The 23,412-nt window shown below is 45.5% G+C and overlaps 1 protein-coding gene across 3 annotated transcripts in view; it reads left to right on the top strand.

Moving 5' to 3' along the window:
• SUSD6 (sushi domain containing 6) overlaps positions 1-22,346 on the top strand; it is an 89,852-nt gene extending 67,506 nt beyond the window's left edge. For all 3 annotated transcript variants that reach the window (XM_052782346.1, XM_052782348.1, XM_052782345.1), the window contains 4 exons: positions 9,455-9,652; positions 12,716-12,854; positions 14,079-14,500; positions 16,328-22,346. In XM_052782346.1, coding sequence (XP_052638306.1) covers positions 9,455-9,652; positions 12,716-12,854; positions 14,079-14,500; positions 16,328-16,353 — 785 coding nt within the window. In that variant the 3' untranslated portion in view covers positions 16,354-22,346. The remainder of the gene's footprint in view (positions 1-9,454; positions 9,653-12,715; positions 12,855-14,078; positions 14,501-16,327) is intronic.
• The last annotated feature ends 1,066 nt before the right edge of the window (positions 22,347-23,412 follow it).

Below are 23,412 nucleotides of genomic sequence, written 5' to 3'. Positions count from 1 at the left end.
CCATTTCCTAGGCTAATATTGGTATTAAGCCAAACACTTGGACTGGGGAGGACAATGCAGGAGCAGAGGGTGCATAGTGGGAAGCTGCTGTGCTGAAGACTTTTGAGTGCATCCAGGCAAACATGACTAGTTGGAAACCTGAAGGTATTTAGCACTCAGAAATGGAGCCGGCACTCTGACTAGCTGGAGCATGTGGGTGGAGGTGACTGCTTTTGTACCCACCACTTGTGCATTTACCACTAAAGTGCATCCCCTTGTCATTGCTTTCTTAACAGGAAGGAAGGTGTGGGTGGGGAAGAGGGTGGGGTTGATCAAAGTTTATCTAGCTGCTTTTTCTCTGCACGCTAGCTGCCTGGGAAGTCGTTTTTGCTTTGGTAAAAGATGGTGCTTAGTTAATGTAGCTAGTCTAAAAAGGGTATGAAATGATAACAGACTTGCTTCTTACTAAAACCAAACTGCTGCTGAGGGAGGGGCTTCCCAAAGTGGCTTCTGCTGTTTATAGGCTGGTTTGTGTGCACAAGGGAAGAGAGGAAAAACAAGGACGTTGCCTGTCTGGATTTCACACTGAAAGCAAAGCTGGCTAGTCTTCTCCCCCCATCATCTCCTTCTCTGCAGAAGACTCCTGGAGCCAAACACCAGTCTTGCCTCAGGCAGAAGGAAATGTTATGTGTGACTGAAGGCCCTGATTTAAGAGGAAAAAATCCTGACCCAAAGAGGAGCTTGTGGAACTTTTTTTTTTGTTCTGCAGTCATGGTGTTACTGCAGACATGCTGGCCTTCCCCTGCTCCCCCAGAGTGTGACACAGCAAGAGGCTTGGGTTAGAGGGGCCTGATAGGTAACTGTATGCTCTTTGAATCAAATAGGGGGGGGTGTGTGTGTGTATATATATATATATATATATGTATTTTATTCTTTTTCTCCTCAAGGCAGCAAACCACCTTTAGCCCAGACTCTTCAGGGCATAGGGGGTGAAGTTCTCGTGAGAAAAGCAGCTAATTTGGACAGTGCATTTTCTGTCTGCTAGTTGGGAAGGGGTTATGAAGTAAGTGCTAGCTGTTGAAAATGGCATGTATGCCAACTGTATGCATGCCTTTAGTTTTGGTGCTGCTTTTCTAGTTTTTTCTCTTAGTAGGTATATAGTGGGGTTTGAGTTCATCATATGTTAGGTAGGGATCTGTCCTACCCTAGCAAATGTTGGGAGGATTTGAGACAACCGCTTCTCTAGGAGGAAGACCTAAGTTTAAAAACCAAAAAAAAAAATTTACTTGCATGAAAACTTGGACAGTGTGTTCTGTTAGGTGTAAGCTGAGGCACTGCAGTGTGTCTGCAGCACTGGGAGGCTGATGTGTTGCCTTTGTTGTTGCTCAAGAAGCTGCTAAGTGAGCTTGGCAACTCTGGCTGGTTACCGGGCTGCTGTGGCTAAGGACAGTAGTGACACTATTATCTGGTTGGGTCACATTCATGCTTCTCTGAGTACCGGTGACAGAGGTTGGGAGTATATCCAATAAATAGAAGAGATCAAGAACTGGGCTAAGGGAGGAGTAAATTGTTTTCTTATTGGCTTACTAAACAACCAGGAGATTAGTGGAGAGGTTGGGTAGTGCCCTGCTGGCAAGAACTGAAACTCTGCAAAGAGAGAAAACAATGTCTCTTCTCCTATTAGCAAATACAGCCAGAGCTCTTGCTAGCAAATTCATTCAGTTGCTTCCTAAGGCAAAACTAATGTTCAGTGTCACCCCTGAGTGGGATCCATGGGCAGCACTGTGCTAGAATTGTCAGACCCTCTAGAAGCCAAAGTGAGCATTATTGCTGGTCTCTGAGTTGCACTTCTAGCCCGCTGGCTGGCTGGCTGTGTCAGGCTGTCACATTTTTATTGTGAAAAAGCATTGTGTAAAAAAGATGAAGCCCTGTGTATGAATTTACAAATAGCAACTGGGGGAAAAAAAAACCAAAAAAAAAAAAAACCCCAACCATTGCTGCAAGCCCATTCAGGGCACTAACTGGAGCAAAATGGCGAACCTGGCTCTGTTTTCAGCGTGGTGTTAACTAAACCTGAACCTTAGGTCTGAGATGCTGAAAATGCACAGTCTCTGCAGCAGGCTTCAGATGCAGCTGGTGTTTCAGACCACCCATTTAGCTGTGGCAGGACCCAGGTTGAAGAGAGGAGGAGAGAGGGAGGATTACTCTCAAGGGTGCCTTAGAGAGTTTGGGCTTTTTGAAGGTCCTTGCCAGAAGTTAGTAATAGCTTTTGCAGTTTCCTCTGTTGTACTGAAATGATGTACGCATGAATTATCCAAGCCGAAAATCAGAAGCCTCCATAGCAGGGACAAGTAACTGGAAGATGGGGATATCTTGTGTTTATTTTGGATGATTTTCTAGATGTGCTGTTTCTATGGCTAGTGGCCAGTCCTGGCTGAGAGAATAAAGGTGGAGGTGTTTTGGAGAACTGGAGACTTGGACAGGGAAGTACTCCTTGCTACTGTGTAATGTGCTGGAGCACAACTTGGAAGAGAGTGAATAGGCAAAGGCAGTGACTGCGACCAGGAGGGAACCTTGCTGTGTGACAGGAGATATGAAAAGAGACAAAAATATATACTTTGAGGCAAGACAACCTTCTTTAAGCTGCTCCACAAAAATCCTACTGTAGGGGAGTCAACGTAGCACAAGAAAGTTAGGATGTGGCTTCAGAGGGAACAGCATGAAGGAAATAGTATGGTCTCTAATACTGGGGCAATTTAACTGGGTGCTTATGTGTTCTGCTTCACAAAGACGTTTGCTCACCAGGCAGGACATGCTGGTGTGAGACAATCATGACAGGTTTAACCAGACTAGCCAGGAGAATGTTCGTCTTGTTAGATCAGGAGGGTGGTTTTTGTTTGTAGGATGTTTTCCTCTGTGAGTCTTGATAATACCAGTTAAATGGCATAAATCATGTAGATGAGGAAAGAGAAGTACTGAGCTTAGGATCTTCCATTTCCAGTCTTCACACCCCACAAAAGTTGTACATCTGAAAGGCCAGGAGGTGTTAACATATCCAAACAGGGCACACGTTCAGGGGATCCAGCAGAGCAGTTGTTATCTACCCAGGTTGCTTCCAAAATGCTTCAGCACTGACATGTAAGATTCCTCTGACACTGCTCTGAGGATGGTCAAACATGCTAGAACACTTGTGTAGTCAGTGAGGAATTTACCTGAGGCTCAGCCCAGCTTCCTCTTGAAGTTGCTGGGATTTGGGCTTGACTCATATAAACAGCAACTTTAATTTGTCAAAACTGTTCCCATCCTAGTTTTAGTGCCTTGCTGGAGAGAAGTAGAAGAAATGTTACTGGATGTTCAGTGCAAAACATCCATTTGTTAAGTGATGTTATACCCATCTGTCCACCCGTGTAAGTTGAGCAATGCAGTGGTTTGTTCTCCCTCAGTTACAAACCTAGTTATGCACTCTAGCAGATGATGATTAGTAGTTGTCTTGTTCTAGGGCTTTTTTTTTTTTCCTTCTAAGAATGCATTCAGTTAAGGAGGATTTGGTTTTCATCTCTGTGTGGTCAGACTGCCCAGCAAAAGAGGTGAGTGACTGAAATACAGTTCAGGTGCAGAAAAAAGGGGTGTAAGACCCCTGCTAGGATCCGGGAGTCCTACTAGTTGAAAAAAGAAACACACAGTGCCAAGTAAACATGACTGTAGAGAGGTGCCTTTCAGTCATCTCTTGTATGGTGTTGTGCTTGTGCAAAGAAGGTCAGTACTGGGGAGTTTTTATAATTCTGTGGCAATTATCCAGTCAGATTGAAGTATGTTTTAATCTTGCATTGTATGTGTAAGTGGACTGTATTGTACTCAGTCCTTGCCACAACAGGCTCATCCTGCTTGAGCTTTGGAAATATTCTGCTTATCTGTAAATTTCACTCACAGAGATCAAGGCTCAACTGTGTTCCTGTGGTTTATGTTCTGAGTACGTAAACCCCTCACTTTTATGTCAGCACACAAAATACCACATACTTCCATCTGTGGTATTATATGTGACCATGGTTTGGTTTTGTGTCATTTTTGCATTATGTTAGAAATGCTTTGTAGCTCTGCATCGGGTCAGCATTCAGGATCACAGCTCAGCTTCAGCTCAGCCAGGACATGGAAGATCCACTTCATCCTCTGGTTATTAGGTTAATCAGTTTGGCCAACTGACACCTCTTACTGTCTCTGAAAGAAGCCATGTTCCAACCTCTCACAGCTGTCTGTGAATTTGGTAGAAGAATGAAGCAAGTGGAGCTTGCTACTACCAGCGGAGCTGTGGGAAAGGGAGCTGGTGAAGGTACAATGTGATGACACTGTGGTTGCAACAAAAAAGAGGTTCCTTAGTGTTGTGCTGCTTATTGTCAAGTTGGTAACAGCTATTCAAAGAACATAAGAGCAGTTAAGCCTCCTTGAAGAAGGACAGTATTTTCTCATGTGACCTACACACAGAAAAATATGGTACTTACAGATGGTTTGATGGGAAACTGGGCGGAGGTGCATACTGGCTTAGTATTTTTCATTTGTGTATTTAAAAATTGTCTATATATTAAATACCTAGTATTTTGGAATGGCATTTTCAGAAACTCCAGTGCGTAACTTTATTTCTGCCTGTCAATCTGGAAGTGACTGTTTCTTTACCTCTGAATGGAGTTCAGTGATGTTCAAAATGTTTGGACTTCTCGTCAGTTGTTATCTCCTTCCTGTTTTCCAGCAATGTATGCGGGCAGAGAACCAGCTCTCTTGGGAGATGTAATAAATTTCAGTACCTCTTAGAAACAGGGCCTTTGGGAGTGGAGCTCTGCCCCCTTCGCACACGGTGCTGCAATGTTCAAAACTACTGTTTCTGTGTATCCTCAAAGCTTGATGAATCAAGATGCTGGGAATAGCTTTGCAAGCCTAGGATGTCAGTAACCCCCTAGGAAGTTGATAACTTCTGTAACTTGGCTCTCTTTCTCTTCCCTGCCTGGCGTGAACATTTGTTTTAAGATGTCTCATAAGCTCTGGGAGGCTTCCAAGAACACGTGTTTCAGGGAGGGAGTTGATGAAATTCCTGCATGTTTCTTTGTATTTCAAATATAACCCAGTGCCACTGTGAGTCTAGGCTGATGCTATTGGTAAGGGGGTTGATTGTTACAATATATGTACTTCGTGTCCCACAAATTTAAAGGCATTTTTGTAACCTTTTGGGAAGCTTCAGTGTACCCACTCTGTGCCACACACCTTTGAAACTTGGAAGGAGTAAATCTGGGGGTCATGGTTTTGCAGTGTCTGTTGAAATCTATCCAGCTTTAATTGGGGCTGAAGTACTGAAAGACCCTCCTGCATGGTTTAGTTCATGTGCCTCAAAAAGCATCAGTGTGCCAAAGTAATATCCAAACAGCAATGCTGTAGCCTCGGACTGGACCACACAGCAGCATGCCAAGGGTTAAACGCAAGCAGACCACTTGGGAAGTGTGAGCTGGAAGGCAAGCTAGGTCAGGCTGCTCCCTGCTCCCAAACCCAGTACCAAACTATCATGGCACAGCCACGCTCTGGAGCGCTAATAAACTGTTCATGCAGGCAGCTATTCCCATCCATCTGCACCTTCTGGCTACAAAGTGTAGCCAGGAGCGGGCTGTTCTGGACACACATTCTGGCAGCAGTTGGTACCCAGCTCTTTTCACCCCTGGTGTGTCATTGGTTTATTCTGTCAAAAGTGATAAATGGGCCGCTCTGCCTGGTTCTGTATGGCTGTAGGTATACTGGTGCTGCAAACCTGGGGCATAAGCTTTGCTGCTGTTTGGTGAGATAAAGGGTTGTGCTGAATCAAAATCCACTTTTTCTTCTGTTAGCCCCAGTTCAGAGCACACATATGGAGGCAATTAAAGAAACCCTTTATGGAGCATGTAAAAGCTGAAGTACTGAAAATTTAGGAACAGGTTGCTGTAGTGGAAGGCTGCATTGTCTGTCCCAAGCTGCTGTGGTTTAACCCCAGCCAGCAACTAACCACCACACAGCTGCTTGCTCACTTCCCCCCCACCCAGTGGGATGCAGAGAGAATCAGGGAAAAAACCCAGTAAAACTAGTGGGTTAAGATAAAGACAGTTTGATAGGACAGAAAAGAAGAAAATAATAATGATTATGATAACAATAATAATAAAATGACAATAATAATAAAAGAATTGGAATATACAAAACAAGTGATGCACAATGCAATTGCTCACCACTCACTACTGCCCAGTTAGTTCCTGAGCAGCGATCTGCCAACTCCCCCCAGTTTATATACTGGGCATGACATCACATGGTATAGAATATTCCTTTGGCCAGTTTGTGTCAGCTGTCCTGGTTGTGTCCCCTACCAACTTCTTGTGCCCTTCCACCCTTCTCGCTGGCTGGGCATGAGAAGCTGAAAAATCCTTGACTTAGTCTAAACACTACTTAACACGCTGATGCTTTCAGTTGTTGCTATCAACATTATTCTCAAACCCAAAACATACCACTATACCAACTACTAGAAAGAAACTTAACTCTATCCCAGCTGAAACCAGGACAGAAGCTTTCTGGGTACCTGTGTTACTCTGGGCTGGGCCCTGGTTTGCAGAGGTGCTGAGCTCTGTCAGAGATGCCAGGGAAAGGGAGCTGGTCCAGCAGGGAGCAGGGGTGTTTGACTTCCTCAGTTTTTCAGGCACCACCAGTCCATCATCTTACCCACCCAACCCTTGCCTGGGCCACCTCCAGCAATCTTTAAAGCCATCAGCACTGTCTAGTAGCTCTCTCCAAAGCTGCAGGCTCTGAGATGCTCTATTCCCCTGAGGCTACCTTGCAAAGGACAGTTCAGGTGGCCTTCCAGGGGAGCTGGGGTTGCTCAGAGATGCTCAGTCAGGTTGAGGGTGGAGGGTATTGATGTTCTGGCTGCCTGATCCAGATCTTTTTTTATCTATTTCCCCAACACATAAACAGGGTTCTTCTGTCACGGTGGAGGTGATGTTTTAAAATACTTGTGATGCTCTTGGATGCTGTGATGTGAAATGACCTAAGGAGGTGGGGTAAAAAAGGGAATGTGACTAATTCTGCAATCTCTTCCCTGTGTGAAGAGGACAAGTCAGGGACAACTGACTGAACACACTTATCAGCTGCTTCTCTCCTTTTGCCAAGTGGCCTGTGGAGGTGACAAGGAAGCCAATCTGCAGTAGCGTAGCTGTGCATCTCCTCCTGAAGCCCTTGCGCAAGGAGGCCAAGTCAGGGTTCTGTAGGTCACTGATGCAGTGGTATTTCCAAGGCTTTGAGAGCGCTAATGCAGTGTAAACGAGTGCTTGTTTCTTTTTGGCTAGCTGATTTTTTCACATAACTCAAACGTTGTCAGTGTAGGTGGTACTTTATGATAGAAGGGGAACCGAACAGTGAGCTGCTGCCTGGTCCAAAAGGGCTCCTGGTGCAGTGGCCACGTGTGGGTACAGCTCAGGAGAAGGGGGAACAGAGGGAACGAGCTCTTTTTGCTGCAGTCAGCAGAAAGGTACTGTGTGTGGCGCCTGAGCAATTCCAGGTACCTCCTGTGGTGTTAGGGAAGTTGTCCTCTGCTCCTGAGTTTCAGCAGCTGCTGTGGTAACAGTAGCTTTTCCCCACAGCTCTCTACCATTGCCTGGAGAGGTATGTGTTAAACTGCTGAGAATATTTCTGGTGCTCAAATGCGTCCTTGCAGTTTAGCAAGAAAGCCCTCTCCTGGGCTGCAGGTGAAGCAGGGCATTTGTCTATGTGCCTGAATGTGAAGTGTGTCATGAGTCTGTTGCTTCAGCTGATCCCGGCTGACCCTAAGTGTTGGACAGGCTTCAAGCAAAAGCAAGTTTTAGCCTCATAAGGTGAAGGGTTAAAACATTGGTGACAAAATGGGAAATTATTGCAGAAAGGAAAACTAAAGAAACACAGAAGAGGCAACAGTTAATACTCATGAGGCATGGGACAGTGGCTTCTCTGAAGCTTATTTAAGAATAAATCTCCTCAAGAACAAAGTCTTATTGAAAAGCTGCTGCTTAGACCCCTGTTAACCTTCTCTCAAGAAGTAAATTGAATTGCAGTTATAAAGCTGGCAGAACTCACACCAGAGGGTTTTTGGCTTTGCTCAGCACTTCATCTCAGGGTTTACTGGTATTTACAAGGCAATACCTATGATGCATTCACACATGTGATCAGGTTCAAGGGTCACTTGCACTGCAGCAATGTGGCAAATTTTTCCACAGTGGAATGAATCTCTGAAGTTTTTTTTTGCTTCTCAAATCTTGCCCAAAATCCAGTCACTTGAACTTTGCCCAGCTGTTTCTCGCTGTTTGTCCCACAGTAAGTGGGACGCTTAGAGGCAGAAGGTGGGAATGCATGCTCCAGGGTTTAAGGGCAGGCCTGGATCACCATGCTGTGATGGGGCAGGGTGGGTGGGTTGGCTGGTTTTCCATGCCCCAAAATATCTCAAGAGGGATCTTTGATGTATTTTCTTTTGTGAAGTTTGGGAAGCTGATGTGGATTTAAAGGAAAAAATCTGGATTTCTCCCTCTTTCAGCCAGGCAGATACGTAGCATCAGTGGGGGGTGTTGGGGCTGATCTGTAGGGTCACTGTGACCTGCTAGAGGAGAGAAAGTTCTAAGCAATACAAATATCCTGTTTTCAGCGCAGTTTCCTCATTTGTGGTTTGTTGTTTTTATTTGAATGGCTATTGAAAATTCTACAAGAAAATTTCTGGCACGTGCTATGTCTATACCCGTTAGTCAGGATAGGGGAGATGCAAAGAGAAATGTAAAGTGCCTTCAGCACTCCAGACTTCATATAGGTAAACAGAGGGTTTTTTAGAAATGTCTTTGTAACATAACTAATTCCTTTTTGAAAATAGGCTAGAATATTTGGTCCTACTGCAGCAAAGCTCTGTTCCCAATACTGTTGATGGTGTATCTATGCAAAATAGCTAAAATCAGTGTGCTCTTAGAGGCTTCCAGGGTGCCTTATGGGGCAGCTCTGTACCTCGACATTGTACCCATAGTACAGTGGGGTGTTTGCATTCTTCATTAGTTTCTGTAGGAGGTCTCATGTTTTTTCTATGTCAGGCTAATAGGAAAGCCTGGCTGTTAGGTTCCCCCCAGTCTCTAGTGAAACAGCTGTGGGGAAAAGATAGCACCAAGGATTTTCCGGGCCTCTCTCATGTGGAATCTCTGTTGTGTCACTGTTCAAAAATATCACCAGTTTGATGCCTGCCAACTAGATTTTACTACTGGGATAACAAGCAGTATTTAGCAATTGCAGAAGACACATCAGAGGTGAAACTGAACAGTGTTCTCTGCCGTTGTGTAACAGTCTTTCTTCTTGGTTTTGGTAGTTTCTTAATTTAGTGGGTGTTCGTAGGTGGAAGTCTGCCTATGTGCCATATCTATTGTGCAACAGATGTCTTCCTCTGAGATATCCTCCATGATGCTTTCTTTTTTTCCAGATTGTCCCCAGCCACCACAGCCTGAGAATGGAGGCTATAAATGCCACCCTAGCCCCTGCAACAACCCTCTGACTTCAGGCAGTGTTATAGAGTATCTGTGTGTTGAAGGCTACATGCTGAAAGGAGATTATAAATACTTGACCTGCAAGAATGGAGAGTGGAACCCAGCCATGGAAGTCAGCTGCAGGCTTAGCCCGGGTGAGTGCTCCCTGACTCCAGTGGGACAGTCAGAATTGCCCTTGCATTGGCTTTTGAGATTATCCTTAAACACTGAGTCAGTGTGATGCTGAGGAAGTCCATACAGCTGCCTCTCATTGCTCTAGCAATTTCATAAATGCGGCTCACAGTCACAGCTCTTTAATAAAGATGTCTCTTCTGTAACAGCCCATCAGATACAGGCTGAGAGTCCCTCACACAAGGAGACAACCCATGGAAATGAGTATAAAGGAGGCAACTTGTTACTTATGTGGAGCCTCTTATTTTGACAGTGTCAAAAATTTCTCATCCCAGAAATGGGGGAGGCCCTAACTGAAGCATTTTCTATGCTGTCTGGTTTTGCTCCTGATGGGTTTGACAGTACATCTCCCTCAGTGGTGTACCCATCTGTCTTCATGTGTGCATGTGTGTGTGAGTATGTAGAGCCGATCTTCCTTGTGAACAGCTTAAGTAACTGTTGGCCTCCTGTGGCAAAGAGCTCGATGGTGCTGCTTTTCACTGTACTGGCAGGAAAGAACATTGCTGACAAATGATTTCTGCTTCTGTCCACATGGAAGTGGACATCTTTTGTTTTGTGGGTCTCTCCCAGCTAAACAGGAATTCCTCCATCAAAGGAGGAAAGTAAAGAAAAGTTTGCAGGAAAATGTTCATAATACAGCTCTTAGTTTGCCTGCCTACGGCTCTTCTGGTTTTAAAAGTATGCATACTGTATAAAGGGAGAACTCCCTCCCCTCTTCAAGTTTGGCTTATTGATAGAGTCTTGCTGCTCAGTTATCAGTTATCAGCGAGATGTACACTCCAGAATTAAGTCTCGTTATCCATAAAGCAAAATGTGTTAGCTTAATTGGAAGGAAACAGAAAAGCACCTTCTTCAAGCTCTTTATGGAGCTCACTGCATACCTGTGATCTCTGGAACGTCCTGTCCTGTCTCAGAGACACTGTCTTCTCAGTGTCTCTGTCATAGTTGCTCCAATAGCCCTTTCCTATGATGTGTAAGGAAGGGAACTGGGAGTTTACCTGGCAGCAACTAGATCCTGAAGAGGCTTTTCAAATTCAGCATAAGCTTCCTTTCCACAGTGGTCCCTCTTCCCCTTGCTGCACCCAGGCTGGAGAACAAAGCTGTGCTATTGCAGATAGTGTTCCCTGGGTGGCATTCCTGCATGGTGGCACTTGGTCTATATCAGAGTTGAAGGGATTGTGTTGTGATGAGCAGAAACCCCTCAAATTTCTTTAGCATTCTGAAGGATTAGTGGCCTTATCAAAAATATGGAGCCTTAAAAGTCTGACCCACTGAAAAACGGATTGCTTTCACAGCATGGACTTTGAAACAACTGGTCAGGGTCAGAGACGGCTGAGGTTTAACTAGCAGGTCTCTTTCGCAGGGCTAAAAGGAGGAGGAGGTGGGAGACTGTAGAGAGAAAGACAGTAGGTCTTAAAATGATTGGTAATGGGTAAGATCCCACCTGCTCCATATAGAGTACATGAAATCCCTAGCAGTTATCAGATGTTTTGTGTAGCTCTGAGCCTGTCAGCCCCATAGCCTTTTGAGAGTTTATTGTGTGAGTTAGTGAGCATCCTGTTGGAATATGAGACAGTGAATGTGCTGGAGCGTAGCCTGGGTAGTGAGCAGTTTTACGGCATTGTGTACTGATGCTGAAAATGGAGCACCCTTTTCCCTGTCAGTGTACTCAAAGTGCCCTGATTAGTGCTGAAAATGGAAATCCTTACTCAACCCTATTTGCCATTGGGAAAAAATGTACCAGATGTTGTTGGGGTTTTTTGGTTTGTTTTTTTTTTTTTTCCCTGGGGAGAGGTCAAGCTACTTCTGAAAAATTTCAGGAGAACACGTTCAAAACAACTAAACCAATAGGTTTGACCCCAAGAGAAGATGCAGAAAATGCAGACTGGCTTTCCTGCTTACATGCCTGTTTTGGGCATAGATTTCAGTCTGCAGGCTTAAAAACAGTGGTTCTCCAGCTTTTCTCTTCTGTTTGCATGCTCTTCTTCCCCTCGTCCCTAACTGCATGTGTGTCCTGCATTCCCCCTGCAGTTTGAGACCTGTGCTCCCGAAGAATGTGTTGAATATAGCAAAAAGGACTTGAGGAATTGCATGCATGGGAATGTCCTGAATGTGAAGTGCACAATAGTTTTTGCCAATGGGGAGGTGAGGTTTTTCAGATCTCTACCACAGACATAAATTAGGGACAGAGGCAACACAGATAGTTATTTGCACTAGGGAGGTGAAAGGACTAGTGCAGCATTCTAGGCATGATATGCAGTGCTCAGCAATACCAGTTCCAGGCCGTTCTCACTCCACTCCCAATTTATTTCTGTCTTGCAAGGGACCTGTAAAAGCCAAATTGGTTCCTGTACAGTTACACTGCACAGCTGAGGAAGGGTAGGAAGGAGCAATGTGAACAGGGCACACGTATCTAACACTGAAAACTCAGCATCCTGAAGCGACAGCTGCCTTCCATCTCTGTTCCCTGGCATAAGTTCGTGTGAGAGAGAAACTGAATACTTGCTGCATCTTAAATATACCCAGCCAGGTGACTTCCACCCCTTCCTTTGGGAGGCTGTTCTATTAGCCAAGAAAACCCATTATTTGGAACTTTTCCTATTGCTTAGCCTAAAACATCCTGCTTATTGTGCTAGACAATTATTGGCCTTGCTGGTGACATCAGGACATTTTTTAGCTTTTGCTTAGCCAGATCTATATATAACATGACCCTTACCACCATCTGTCAGTTCCCATGGCCTTCTTGCACTGCTTTTCTGTTTGCCTTGTGTTTTTCCAAAGGACCCTTGTATGTGCATGTTTTATTTTAGGTTTCCTTTACAGCTGATGGAGAGGTGTCAGCTTGGGCTCTGAACTGTGTTCTATAAGAATAGCTGGTGTGCCTTGAGTGTAAGGGAAACTTGGGCTCCTCACATGTGCACCCAAGTGTAACTCCTGAGAGCAGGCAATGTGGATGTTTTTCCTTCTCTATGGCAGTGATTTAAGGAAGTGGATCATTTTACCTTGTGTTCCTCTTGGTTTTGTAGAAAAGGACTCTCCTCCAACAATTGGAGTACCCACGCTGTCCATAGTAGCCTCCACAGCAAGCTCCGTCGCCCTGATTCTGCTCTTAGTTGTGCTGTTTGTTTTGCTGCAGCCAAAGCTGAAGTCTTTCCATCATAGCAGGTAAGTATAGCTGGGGTTTGGAGGGGCTCAGGGGCATCCTCTTTCTTTGCAGCAGAAACCCATTAAGGTACTTGGTTTAGGCCTTCATTTTGGAGCAATTTAACCTCCTTGCTTCTCTGCTCCTGTTTTAATCACCTCAGTGGCACCTCTGCTCCATGGTCTGGCAGTAGTCTGAAATGGTGGTCTGCAATAGCCAGCTGCAGTCCCCATTCTAACATGCCATCTGATGAGTGGCTTCCTTGCTTTTTTTCCTTGGCTTTGAATGTGAAAAGTTATGATCCCTACTAGCCTGGCTATAGATCAGTCTCCTGCCTCTTCTAGCCTTGGATAGCTACCAATGTGTCTGGATATGTATATGCATCCCCCTCAGTCTGTCTGTGAGATCCTACGGACACGAATTCAGGCAGTACTGCTGATTAGATATACTTGCAAATCTGCCATCCTTCCCTGCTGTGGGAGGAGAACCCTCCTGGCCTGGGTTTGTGGATGAGAGAAGAGACCCAGCCATAAGACTGCTGCCAGCTGAGGTCAACAAAGTCACTGTGGACTCTTCCGAACCAGCTACTAGTACTCCCTAAATAAGAGCAGAGACATGGCTGTCCAGCAGCAGGGAGGTTGAGAGGTGGGGCTTTGGAGTCTGGCCTTTTCTGAAGAAGTCCAAACCACTGGAAAAGAAAAATTCAATCTCAGGCCTCTGACTCATGAGCCTAGGTGATTCACACTGTGTCAGTTTAAGAGCTGTCTGCCCCACCCCACCAGAGGTTATCTGGCCAGCAGCAAAGGTAGCAGAACAGGCAGTGCTGGGTGTTGCAGAATATAGCAGTGTAACAAGCTGAAATCAGTAGCGGTCAGAGCTCTTTTTTAACTGCTGGCTGTGACAGCAGAGGGCTTGGAGTCATGATCTGTGTCAGATTTAGTTATGGAGGCAGGTGAGGTGGGAAGCATTGTAACGTAACCTTTTCAGCTCTTGTAGCTAAATCCATCAGGCACTGTGAATTACAGCCCCTGCTCATGTTTATGGCAATTCACAGTAGGGCTGCAAGGCTATGCTTGCTTGACCTTGTTAAACCACCATTCATGTTTCTGTCCTCCCCTAAATAAGTCAATGGTGAGCATTACAGTTCTGCTGTGGGAGGTTACTGGAGTTCTCTGTAACATATATATATAAAAATATAAATGCTAACTTGACTCCCCCCTCTCCCCCCCTTTGTTTCTTTTTTTGAGGCGAGACCAAGGTGTGTCTGGAGATCAGGTCTCTATCATGGTGGATGGTGTCCAAGTGGCCTTGCCATCCTATGAAGAAGCGGTGTATGGGAGCACAGGGAACTGCATTCCACCCTCGGACTCCCGAGTGCAGATCGTGCTCTCGGAGGGAGCTGGGCAGAATGGAGCCAGAGAGATACAGCAGCAGGACCAAGGGGCTTGCAATAGCTTTGAAAGAGAAGATGAAGCCCCTGGACATTCTGGACTGTGTGAAGCCAGTGGCTCACAGCGCTCTGAAACTGTTCTTGTGCATCAGGCTGCTACCTCTTCCTGGGTAGCTGGCATGGCTAGCAGTAGACCTGTACACAAAGAGGTCCAAGATTCAGAAAGCAGTGACATACAGAGCCTTTTATCACTCACTTCCTCCGAGGAATACACAGATGGTATGTGACTTGGGTAAGAAGTGCTGAATGAGACCCTTGTAAGAGTAGGTTCTGCAGCTGACTACCTAGAGTGGAAATGGCAAGGAATGCCCCTATGTATGTCAGGCACCAGAGGAGCTTTTGAAAAGAGGTGTCCCAGTCTTCATGGCATGTTTCACAACTTAGATGTGCAAGGAGTATTTAATACCTTCTTCTGAAGGATGTGGCACTCCCCAACTGGGAGCCTAGAGCAGTCTAGAAAGACTATTGGAGTTCTGCTGCTCACTCTTGTTGTCTTAGCAAAGGATTTGCAGAGAAATGCCAGCCTCCAGCATCATAGTGCAAATGCAGTAAAATAGCTGTGTTTGTGGAAAAGAAGTTGGTGGGAGTGGGAGGATATGCTTGGAATACAAACCTTTTGTGATGTTTGGACTTCTTCATTCTTAGACTGTTTTAGTAAGCAGCTTACTGCTACAGTGCATACAGTGCCACAGCCTTGGCATGTGGCAGAGAAGACCTAAAAGGGATGTGATTGAACTTACTGTACGGTGCAGAAGGGCAAGTCTATTAAGCAATCAGTGCATCTTGCATTCTTCACTTCTGTTCTGCCCTGAAGGAGTGGCTTTGCAATGCCAGAGCTGATGTGAAGCTGCAGCTTAAGGTTGCTTCTGCAGAGAGTGCTGTGTCTTAGGCAAGAAGTGTAACTGGCTTGTAGGTAGCTCAGGGCAGAACTTCCTTCCATGGTGTCGAGCCCTAGAGCCATAGTAATGCCACCCAGAACGCCTGCAGTAAAAACAGTTAAAGGGGATTTCTGATAAAGGGCGGAAGTGGCAACATGTCCTGAGATGGGCATTAAACCTCAAGTGCGTAAACAGCAAAAATCCAAAAGTGAAACTTAACAAAAAATGTCCGTAGTGTAGAAATTAGAGGATGTTGCCTCTGCACTGCATCATTTTTGTCACTGCCAGGAAACATGTATTGCCTCTAAGGCTTGTACAGTAGCAGATTGCCCCTTGCAGCAGGAGACCATGAAGCTTGTGCTTATAGCTCAAAGATGAGGAAGCTGCAGCTACGCGAGGAGGTTGGATTTCTTTGAATTAGATAAGGGCAAGTGTGATCCTTGTATTTGCAACCATCCCTGTCACAGTAAGAAACGTGTCTTGGACATTTTGAGGAACTAAAAGATTGATAAAGTCACGGGAAAGAAGGAAACTGTCATTCTTAAGGGAAGTTATTACCTTCCCCTAAACCACATTGGTGAGGCTTTACTCTATCTTGTTGTGGGACCCCCAGTTCAAAAAAGATGTGGAGAAACTGGACAGGCTCTGTTGGAGGCCTGCCACCATAGCTAGGGGCTTGTGAGGAGTGACTAAGGGAGCTGGGCTTCTTTAATTTGGTGAAGAAGCAGCTGAGGGCCAAGCCAACAATTAATTACAATTACTTCACAGGGAGTTGAAAAGACTATGGAGCCAAACTCTTCTCAGCCAGATGATATAACATGGGGCAGTGGCCACAAGCTGTAACTTGACAGATTCAGATTGAGCATTAGGAAAATATTTTGCACTAGGACAGTAGCGCAGGACCAGATGGGCACCCAGAGAGGTGATGGAGTCTCTGTCCTTGGGACATTTTCAAGGCTGCAGCTGGCGATGGTCCCACTCGCAGGGGCATGTTGGAGCAGAGTCCTCCAGAGGTCCCTTCTGCTTTGTTGTGATGACAGGAAGACCACTGCATTATCTTGTTATGGAAGTGGGAGCCTGCCTTGCTTTCAATAGTAGTTTTTCTGGTGTGTGTTGAACTGCAGAAGTTTGACTACTTTTTCTTTTTTTTTCTCTTCCCACTGTTCAGATATTCCCTTATTGAAGGAAGCATGAGGCCTGCTGTGTTTGTCTAGCCTTCTCCCTCTTGGATTTCTTCCTCCTCCCCTCCCCCTGCCTTCAGGACAGAAGCACTCTGTGCAGCCTTCCCCATCCTCGCGAGCTGTGTCCTGGATACCTCCAAGCAGAGATGCCCTCAGCTGAAGATCCAAAGGATGTCGCCAGGTTGCCTCCTGGATGCACCAGTGGAGTTGGTGCAGCGCTGGCTTCCCCATTCCATCAGCATCAGGGGCTCAAGGAACAGAGTGGATTTGAGCTCTCCTCTCCTCTTCCCCAGCCAGATGTTTGACAGCAGTCTCTGAAGAGCTGCTCTTTTCTCGTGCCTTTCTCTTCCTCACACCGGCTTGTTGCAGCTTATCAGCCTCTCTAGCCCTTCTGCTGCCCAGAGAGCAGGGGCTAAAACCGCTTGCTCACTGGGTGCAGACACAGTATATATATATACACGTATGTATGTTATATAGGCTCTTCTTCCGGCATCCTGTTTGTGGTAAGGCAGGACAAAACGCCTCGCTGGGACTGAAGCTGGGCTTGGGAGGGATCCCAGCTAAGGGGCAGCTTGTGATGTCTAGAAGCGCCTCAGATGAGATGGGCTGTATGACAACTTAGCTGTGCAGTAACAGTTCGTTGAGAATTGCTAGAGCGCTGAAGGCTGAGAAGTCCAACGTGTAGGAATGCCCCCTGCCCCCTTCTCAAAAACCATCTCAGCAGGAGTCCATTCCTGAAAATCACTTAGGTCTCCTTCCTTCCTTCTCTACCTGTGCAGCCCACTTGATTATTCTTTGTTTCTAGAAGCTGGGACTGGGACTGTACTACCAATAGAACAACCCTTTCAGCTTTGGTCTGGTGCCAGAGCAGCTCCTGGTGTTAGATTGTAGAAGAGCCTTGGAGAATGGCCAGTGGTTGGCAGGGTCCAGAAAGCTTGGAGGGTGTGACTTTCAGTTAACCAACCCTATGTTAACTATGAGTTAGCCCCATTCACTGAGGCATCAGGACTGGAATCAAATTTGTATCCCTGCTCTTCTGAATAAGCTGTGTGTCTCAAAGCTGTTTCAGTTAAAGTGGTTCTGCACTAAAGCTTAGGTTCCTTTGGTCAGATCTTCAGGCAGAGGTAACACTTTTGAGATGTAATCTGGAAGTGGTTCAGGTGTTTGCAAATGTCAACAGAAAAAATGCCCGTAGGTAGTGAATGCTTAGTGCCGTTGGTGCAATCCCAAATGACCTTTCCAGCCACACAGGTACCTTGGTACTTGAATCCTGGGTAGCTACCATCTCAGAGGCTAGTGTGTCTTCCTAGCTTCATACAGCAAGAGTCTGCTGTTTTATCTTAATGGGCTTCAGTGGGCCCACAGTGAAGGGCTTCTTCCTTGTGGCTGGGGGTAAGCAGCATTTATAAAGTCTCCTAAATACAAGGCAGTTGCCTGTTGCTGTGAGGGGAGGTTGGCTACATTGACAGCAGTGCCAGAGGAGACCATAGCTTATTCCTGAACCTAAGTTTCGAAGATTATTTCAAGTTCTGGTAGCAGGGAAAAGAAAATCCAAAAATATGTATACCTCTGCCCCCCACAGTTATCTACAGCAGGTCAGAATATCCTGGTTGCTGTTAACAGGTCTCTCCTTTTGCAGGAAGCCACATTCGTCTGGGGTAGGTGATCCGATCACAAAAGCATTGTGGTGATTGTAAGGCTCTTCACTGGGGAGGTCTGGACGCTGTTCTGTGGGATTGGTTTCAGCAAGAAGAGTTGGCTTCTTAGGTGCGTGTACTTTGTCATAACTGTCTTGAAGTAACCAGGGAAGTGTTTGCCCTGTGAGAAGCTGCTAAATTTTTATTTGAGTTGAAGGAGCAAAACGTCATGGCCTTACACATCATGTGGTAATGTACAGGTAAATAGGGATGCTGTCTTTGCTGCTTTGCTTTTGGTTTACAAACCTCACCATCCTCATCCTTGTTGCTCCAGGAGCATACTGTCACAGCACTTGGTAAAAGTGATACAACACCTTTATATATAAAATCACTGTGGCTTAGCTCCAGTTCCTGAAAATGGGGATTGGCCATAGTATCCAGCCACGTACCTGCTGCTCTTGTTCCTGATTAGCTGTTAAATCCCAGGACACCTGGGACAGCGCGTGCCTGTGGATGGAAGAATCCTATTTTCCCTATCCTTGTTTTAGAGGGATGTTATTAATTTAAAAATACAGTATTTTAAACTTCCTTCCCTATTGCTCATGTTACCTTGCAGTAACACAAGGATTTGATAAATCCCATTTGGGTCGTTTAGGTATTTTCTGTTCAGTTTGGATGGTGAAAATCCCACATTGTTTTACAGTGGGCTGCAGTGTCTCAGCTTCAAGCACTGTAGAGGGCAAATGTTGTTTACCCATCTGCTATTGGAATTTTAGAAAATAAGCATGGGAACGTTTGTATTTAGTTTTTAACTCCTACCTTGGAAATGGTCTAAGCTTGAGCGAATTGTCTCATTCACTAGTTTATCGGGGCACATGGAAGGATTGAGCGAGTGTTGTGCTAAGGGAGTGGGGAGGGAAGACTACGTGACTTCTTTCCTGCTACCTAACCAACTTGGAGCAGGAGAGTTGCTCTTTATGCATTTAAGGTCCTGTCTACTCAAACTGACCCTCAGCAATCAAGGTGCAGAAGTCAGGTACAGGCTGTCCTCCTGCAAGGGACAGTCCTTTAACTCAGTGTTAGCACCGGGTTGGTGGGAGAATCCTACAACGAAGCTGGAAGCTGATCCCAAGGCCTGACCTTACCCTGGACAAGCGCCTGCTCCGCCAGCAGAAAGCATGTACCGTGTGGCCCTGCCTCCTCTCTCTGCTATTGTAAAGCAAGCAGATGCCAGTTTGGGAAAGAAAATTCAATTGGGTGGGGAAGAGAAGGAAGCAAGCTGCACAGAAGAGGGAGTGCTTTAATTTTGTTTCATTTATAGAAATTGTGGGAAATGGCTTTACTAAGGACAGGGGAAATGCATATTTTGCTCCACCTCCGCAAGCGTAGATCTTGTGATCAGGCATAAACAGGCAGCTTCTGTTGGCTTGCTGAGGGTACACCAGCAGCTCCCAGGCCAGTCTCTGCTGTGCTGGCTGGTAACCCCAGCTGATGTTTCCAGCGCTTGCAGAAGAGCCTGTCCCCTGCAGCAACACTTGTGGGAGCAGGCACCAAGGACCTGTGCAAGCCAGAACATGGAAAACCGTTTGGGGGCATCACATTCCTCTTGCCCACGTCCTCAGCTTTAGAGTTTATTTTCATATAAAATGAGGTAGAATGGCTGGGAAGGAACCTGAGAGATATCTGCTTTACAGTTTTTTTTCCTAGGGGGAGGGGGAGCAAGGCCTCACTTAACTCATTATCAAGTGATTGTTCCATGTTCGTGTTTGTTTTAATCCTGCGGAGGCTGAAGGATTGGAAAGTCTTTTGAGCAGAGATTTAGGAAAAACTAAATTGTACAGACCTGTCTTCACTTATGGGAGCAAGGGCTGAGGCTTAAAGATCCCTCAGTCGTGAGCGCTGCTCTATCTCAGGAGCATTCATTACCTCTGAGCAAAGAGTGTGTCCTTGTTGGCTCTTGCCATAGGTAGATGCAGCCTGCATCTCAGTGTGGTGGATTGGGAGCACAGGGGCTCAGCCTTGCAAGATACCACACAGTAAATGAATTTTTTTCTTTTTTTTTTTCTCCTTATTGGGCCACAGCCTCCTTACCTTTTTTCCCACCTATGTCTGGCAAAAGAATTCAGAGGGAGGCATGTTTTCTTATTTAACACTCCCGACATAATCATCTCATGCTCTGTCATACATGCTGGATCCTGTGATATTCAAGAACATTAAAATGATTTACTTACATTGGAAAAATAAAAATAGCACTTATTTGAAAGGTTTATGTTATTTTTTGAGTTTGATAGGTTAAAAAAAAGGGCATTTCAGAAATTCAGAGTATTATGTGCAATAGCAAAACCTCCTTGCTCCCTCTCAGTTACATAGTTGGGGTTTTTTTTTAAGTAAATAAAATGCAACCTACTGCAGTGTTTACAGCCCAAGCGTTGCAGAACTGGACCAGCCTGATAGAACCAGAAAGCGAAGCTGACAGTAACCCATGGGGAAGCGGGGCAGTCTCCTGTCAGGATCTGCATCATGAAGCTCAGCTCACAGGATGAGCCAGCTTGGATTGTGTCAAAGCCTACTGCCACCTTGAAGGGGGTTGGCAGCATTGGTGAGAGAGATGGTTTTGTGCGTTCTGGTTTTAAATAGCTTGCATGTCCCCATCATTAACTGCAGAAGAGGTAAAAAATGAAATCGGGAGGAGAGACGTGCTGCAGCATGTGAGCCTGTGGAGTTGTTGCTGAGTTAAGACTTCATGAGTTTGGGAGGGAGAAGAGCTTAATGCATTTTTATCCTTTTTCTTAACCACCAGGGAACTTGCTGTGTAGAAGAATGCTTACTCAGCGAGCATGCTGCTTGTTCACCCCTTGGACGTCTCCCCTGAGGTTTCTCCTTAGCCTTTCGACTCTGGGGTGTTGAATTGTTTAATGCATCTGGAGCCTTTATTTGGCCTTTCAGCACATGGAGAAGTCAGGTTTGTTAGGAAGAAGTCTGTTCCACGTGTTTTGGGAGGAAACATCCTAAGATGCTCCCAGAGGTGGATGATGGGTCAGTACTGAGGAGTGGGGCTAAGAGCGCAACAGGCTCAGCCATTGGAAATAATCTGGGATGGTGAAGTCATCTGCAGCACAGAAAAGGGAACACAAGGAGGAGGGTAAGGAAGAGCTGTGACTGAAAACAGAGGTATGCTGCAGGCTAATGAGCTAATGCATTCTTGACCAGGTTGTAAGAAGCTTGTGCTTTGTTTAGATGATTTAGCAGACACCAGCAGGCTTGCTGTATAAAAAAAAATATTAATGTACAACTGGTTGGACACTGAGATTTCCTTGCTGACCTTTTTAGAACATATTTGCAAAACCTGGTTTTACTGTTCTGATAGCAGTTGTTTAAAAAAAAAAAATAAAAATCTGCCTTACTCTATCCAGACAACTAATTAAATCAATTTCACTTTCTGGTTTCTGCATATAAATGCAATAAATCCCATCTATTTTGCACATCCTGCCTCACCCCATCCTCACTCTTCAGTCCTTACCAGGGAACTGCAGATTGAACTTGCTCTTTGTGAAAACCTTTGTTTGCAGAAGGACTTCATTAGAAAACATTTATTCTCTATGATACGCTTTGAAAGTACAGAGAGGTTTCCTAGAGCAGGCTTCATTTTAAGGTGTATTTTTATACAGGAAATAAGCCTTTTTCCAATCTTTCATCCACTCCTCCTGCCCTTCCACAGCAGGACAGAGCACACCACTTCCCACACTTCTTTTCAGGGCCCTGTGTTGAGCACTGCTTCCAAACTCGACCCTGTGCAGATGATGTACGGATATATGTACCCACCAGAACAGGTTCTACTGATGGTCTGCATATGCTTTCTGTAAGCTGTGCTTTTGCTTCTGTCCTCGAGTAAGCAAGGACAGAGGCAACTGAGTTGTGCTGGAAAATGTTTTAGTTCTGATTCTCAAATCTGCTTCCTTCCAAAAGAAAACAAAGTGAAGTTGTCTGTGAAGCAGATGTCCTATGATGTGGTGGGTAGACTGCTGGTAGTTGCTGATGCAAATGCAAGGGGAGCTTGATTGCCTTTGTGCATTAATCTTTTCTTCTTTCCTGTATGCGTTTTCTTTTTATCTGAATTGCACCACTATGGAATTATTTGCAGAATGGTACTCCATATATATGTGGGATTTAAAAACAAAACCATAATTGACGCTGTGCAGGATGTCACTCAATTGGTTTTATTTTGCTTTATTTTATATATATTTTCTGGTATCCTGTACATTGCAGTGGGTGTGAAGATAGTATTTTAATATTTGTACAAAGTTTAATTTAATTGTTCTATGTATATAACTGCATTTCTAAATTAAAAAAAAATTTCTTTTGAAATGAAGCTGTAATCTCTTGTGTATTTTCTTTAATTGCTTGGGCCTTGTGGACTGGAAATCCAGCAGATCATTAGTGAATATGTTGCAGTAGTGCAGTGCCTTCCATGTGAAGACCAGGATGAAGCTAAAGCTAGGGATGCTCAAATGGCATGGGGGAGGAGGGACAGAGTTGGTGCGGCCTTAGAAAGATCATCTGTTTCCAACAATACCCTCCACTCTCAGAAGCAAAGGCCACCCTTGGTGTGCCTGCATATAACTCCATGAGAAATCGGGCCAGGTTGGTTCAAGGGCCATTCTGGGAGGGCTGTGATCACTCAAGTGCCGCCTGGACCTGTTGTCTTGGCTGATGTTCGCGGCAGTCGTTTTTAGAAGATGCTCCTCAGCCTGCCTGAGAAGTCTCCTGATCGAATGTGCAGACTTGCTGCATGAGGCCGGGCGAGGTATTTGTTTGCCTTTACTTTCTATAGCACTGTGTGCACGCATAGCAATTTAATAAGGTGGTGCAGAAAGACCCCCACGAGTGCTCTGTCCTTTCCTCTGCTCCCCCAAATAAATCATAGTCTGAGTTACTTGGGAGCAAGCAGCAATGATCAGTCAGCGATGGAGAGGAAGGCTGCGGGCTGGGAGGAGGACACGGCAGTTACTTGGCTCTCCCTCGGCAGCAGTAGGAAACGTGTGCCCGCTGGGGCTGTGCATGGGAAAAGGCAACAGCAATAAAGCAAGAGGGCCTGAATGTGTCAGGAGACGTGGGCTGGATGAAAGCTGGGGGGCCCCAAAGAGGGAATAGGGTTGGGTCTGGATTTGATGTAAGGAGAGAAGATGCATTTTGGGGAGCGTTGGAAGCAACTGCTGCTCAGTTTTGTTACAGTCCCCTGCTTGCTGGGCTTGGAACCTGTATCGATGATTACGGCACCAATAGCTGATAGCTGCTGCGGTGTCTCCATCCATCAGCGGGGCCCTTGGGAACAGTAAGTCGGGAGACTGGCCAAGTTGTTAAGGGTGGGAAAGGGGAGGGGGAGAAAGGTTTAAAGAGATGATATATGGCATGAGAGGACTTCAGAGAAGGAAGAA

Source organism: Harpia harpyja, chromosome 3 (assembly GCF_026419915.1).
Source record: "Harpia harpyja isolate bHarHar1 chromosome 3, bHarHar1 primary haplotype, whole genome shotgun sequence".
Taxonomy (NCBI): domain Eukaryota; kingdom Metazoa; phylum Chordata; class Aves; order Accipitriformes; family Accipitridae; genus Harpia; species Harpia harpyja.
This window is presented reverse-complemented; position numbering and strand designations above follow the sequence as displayed.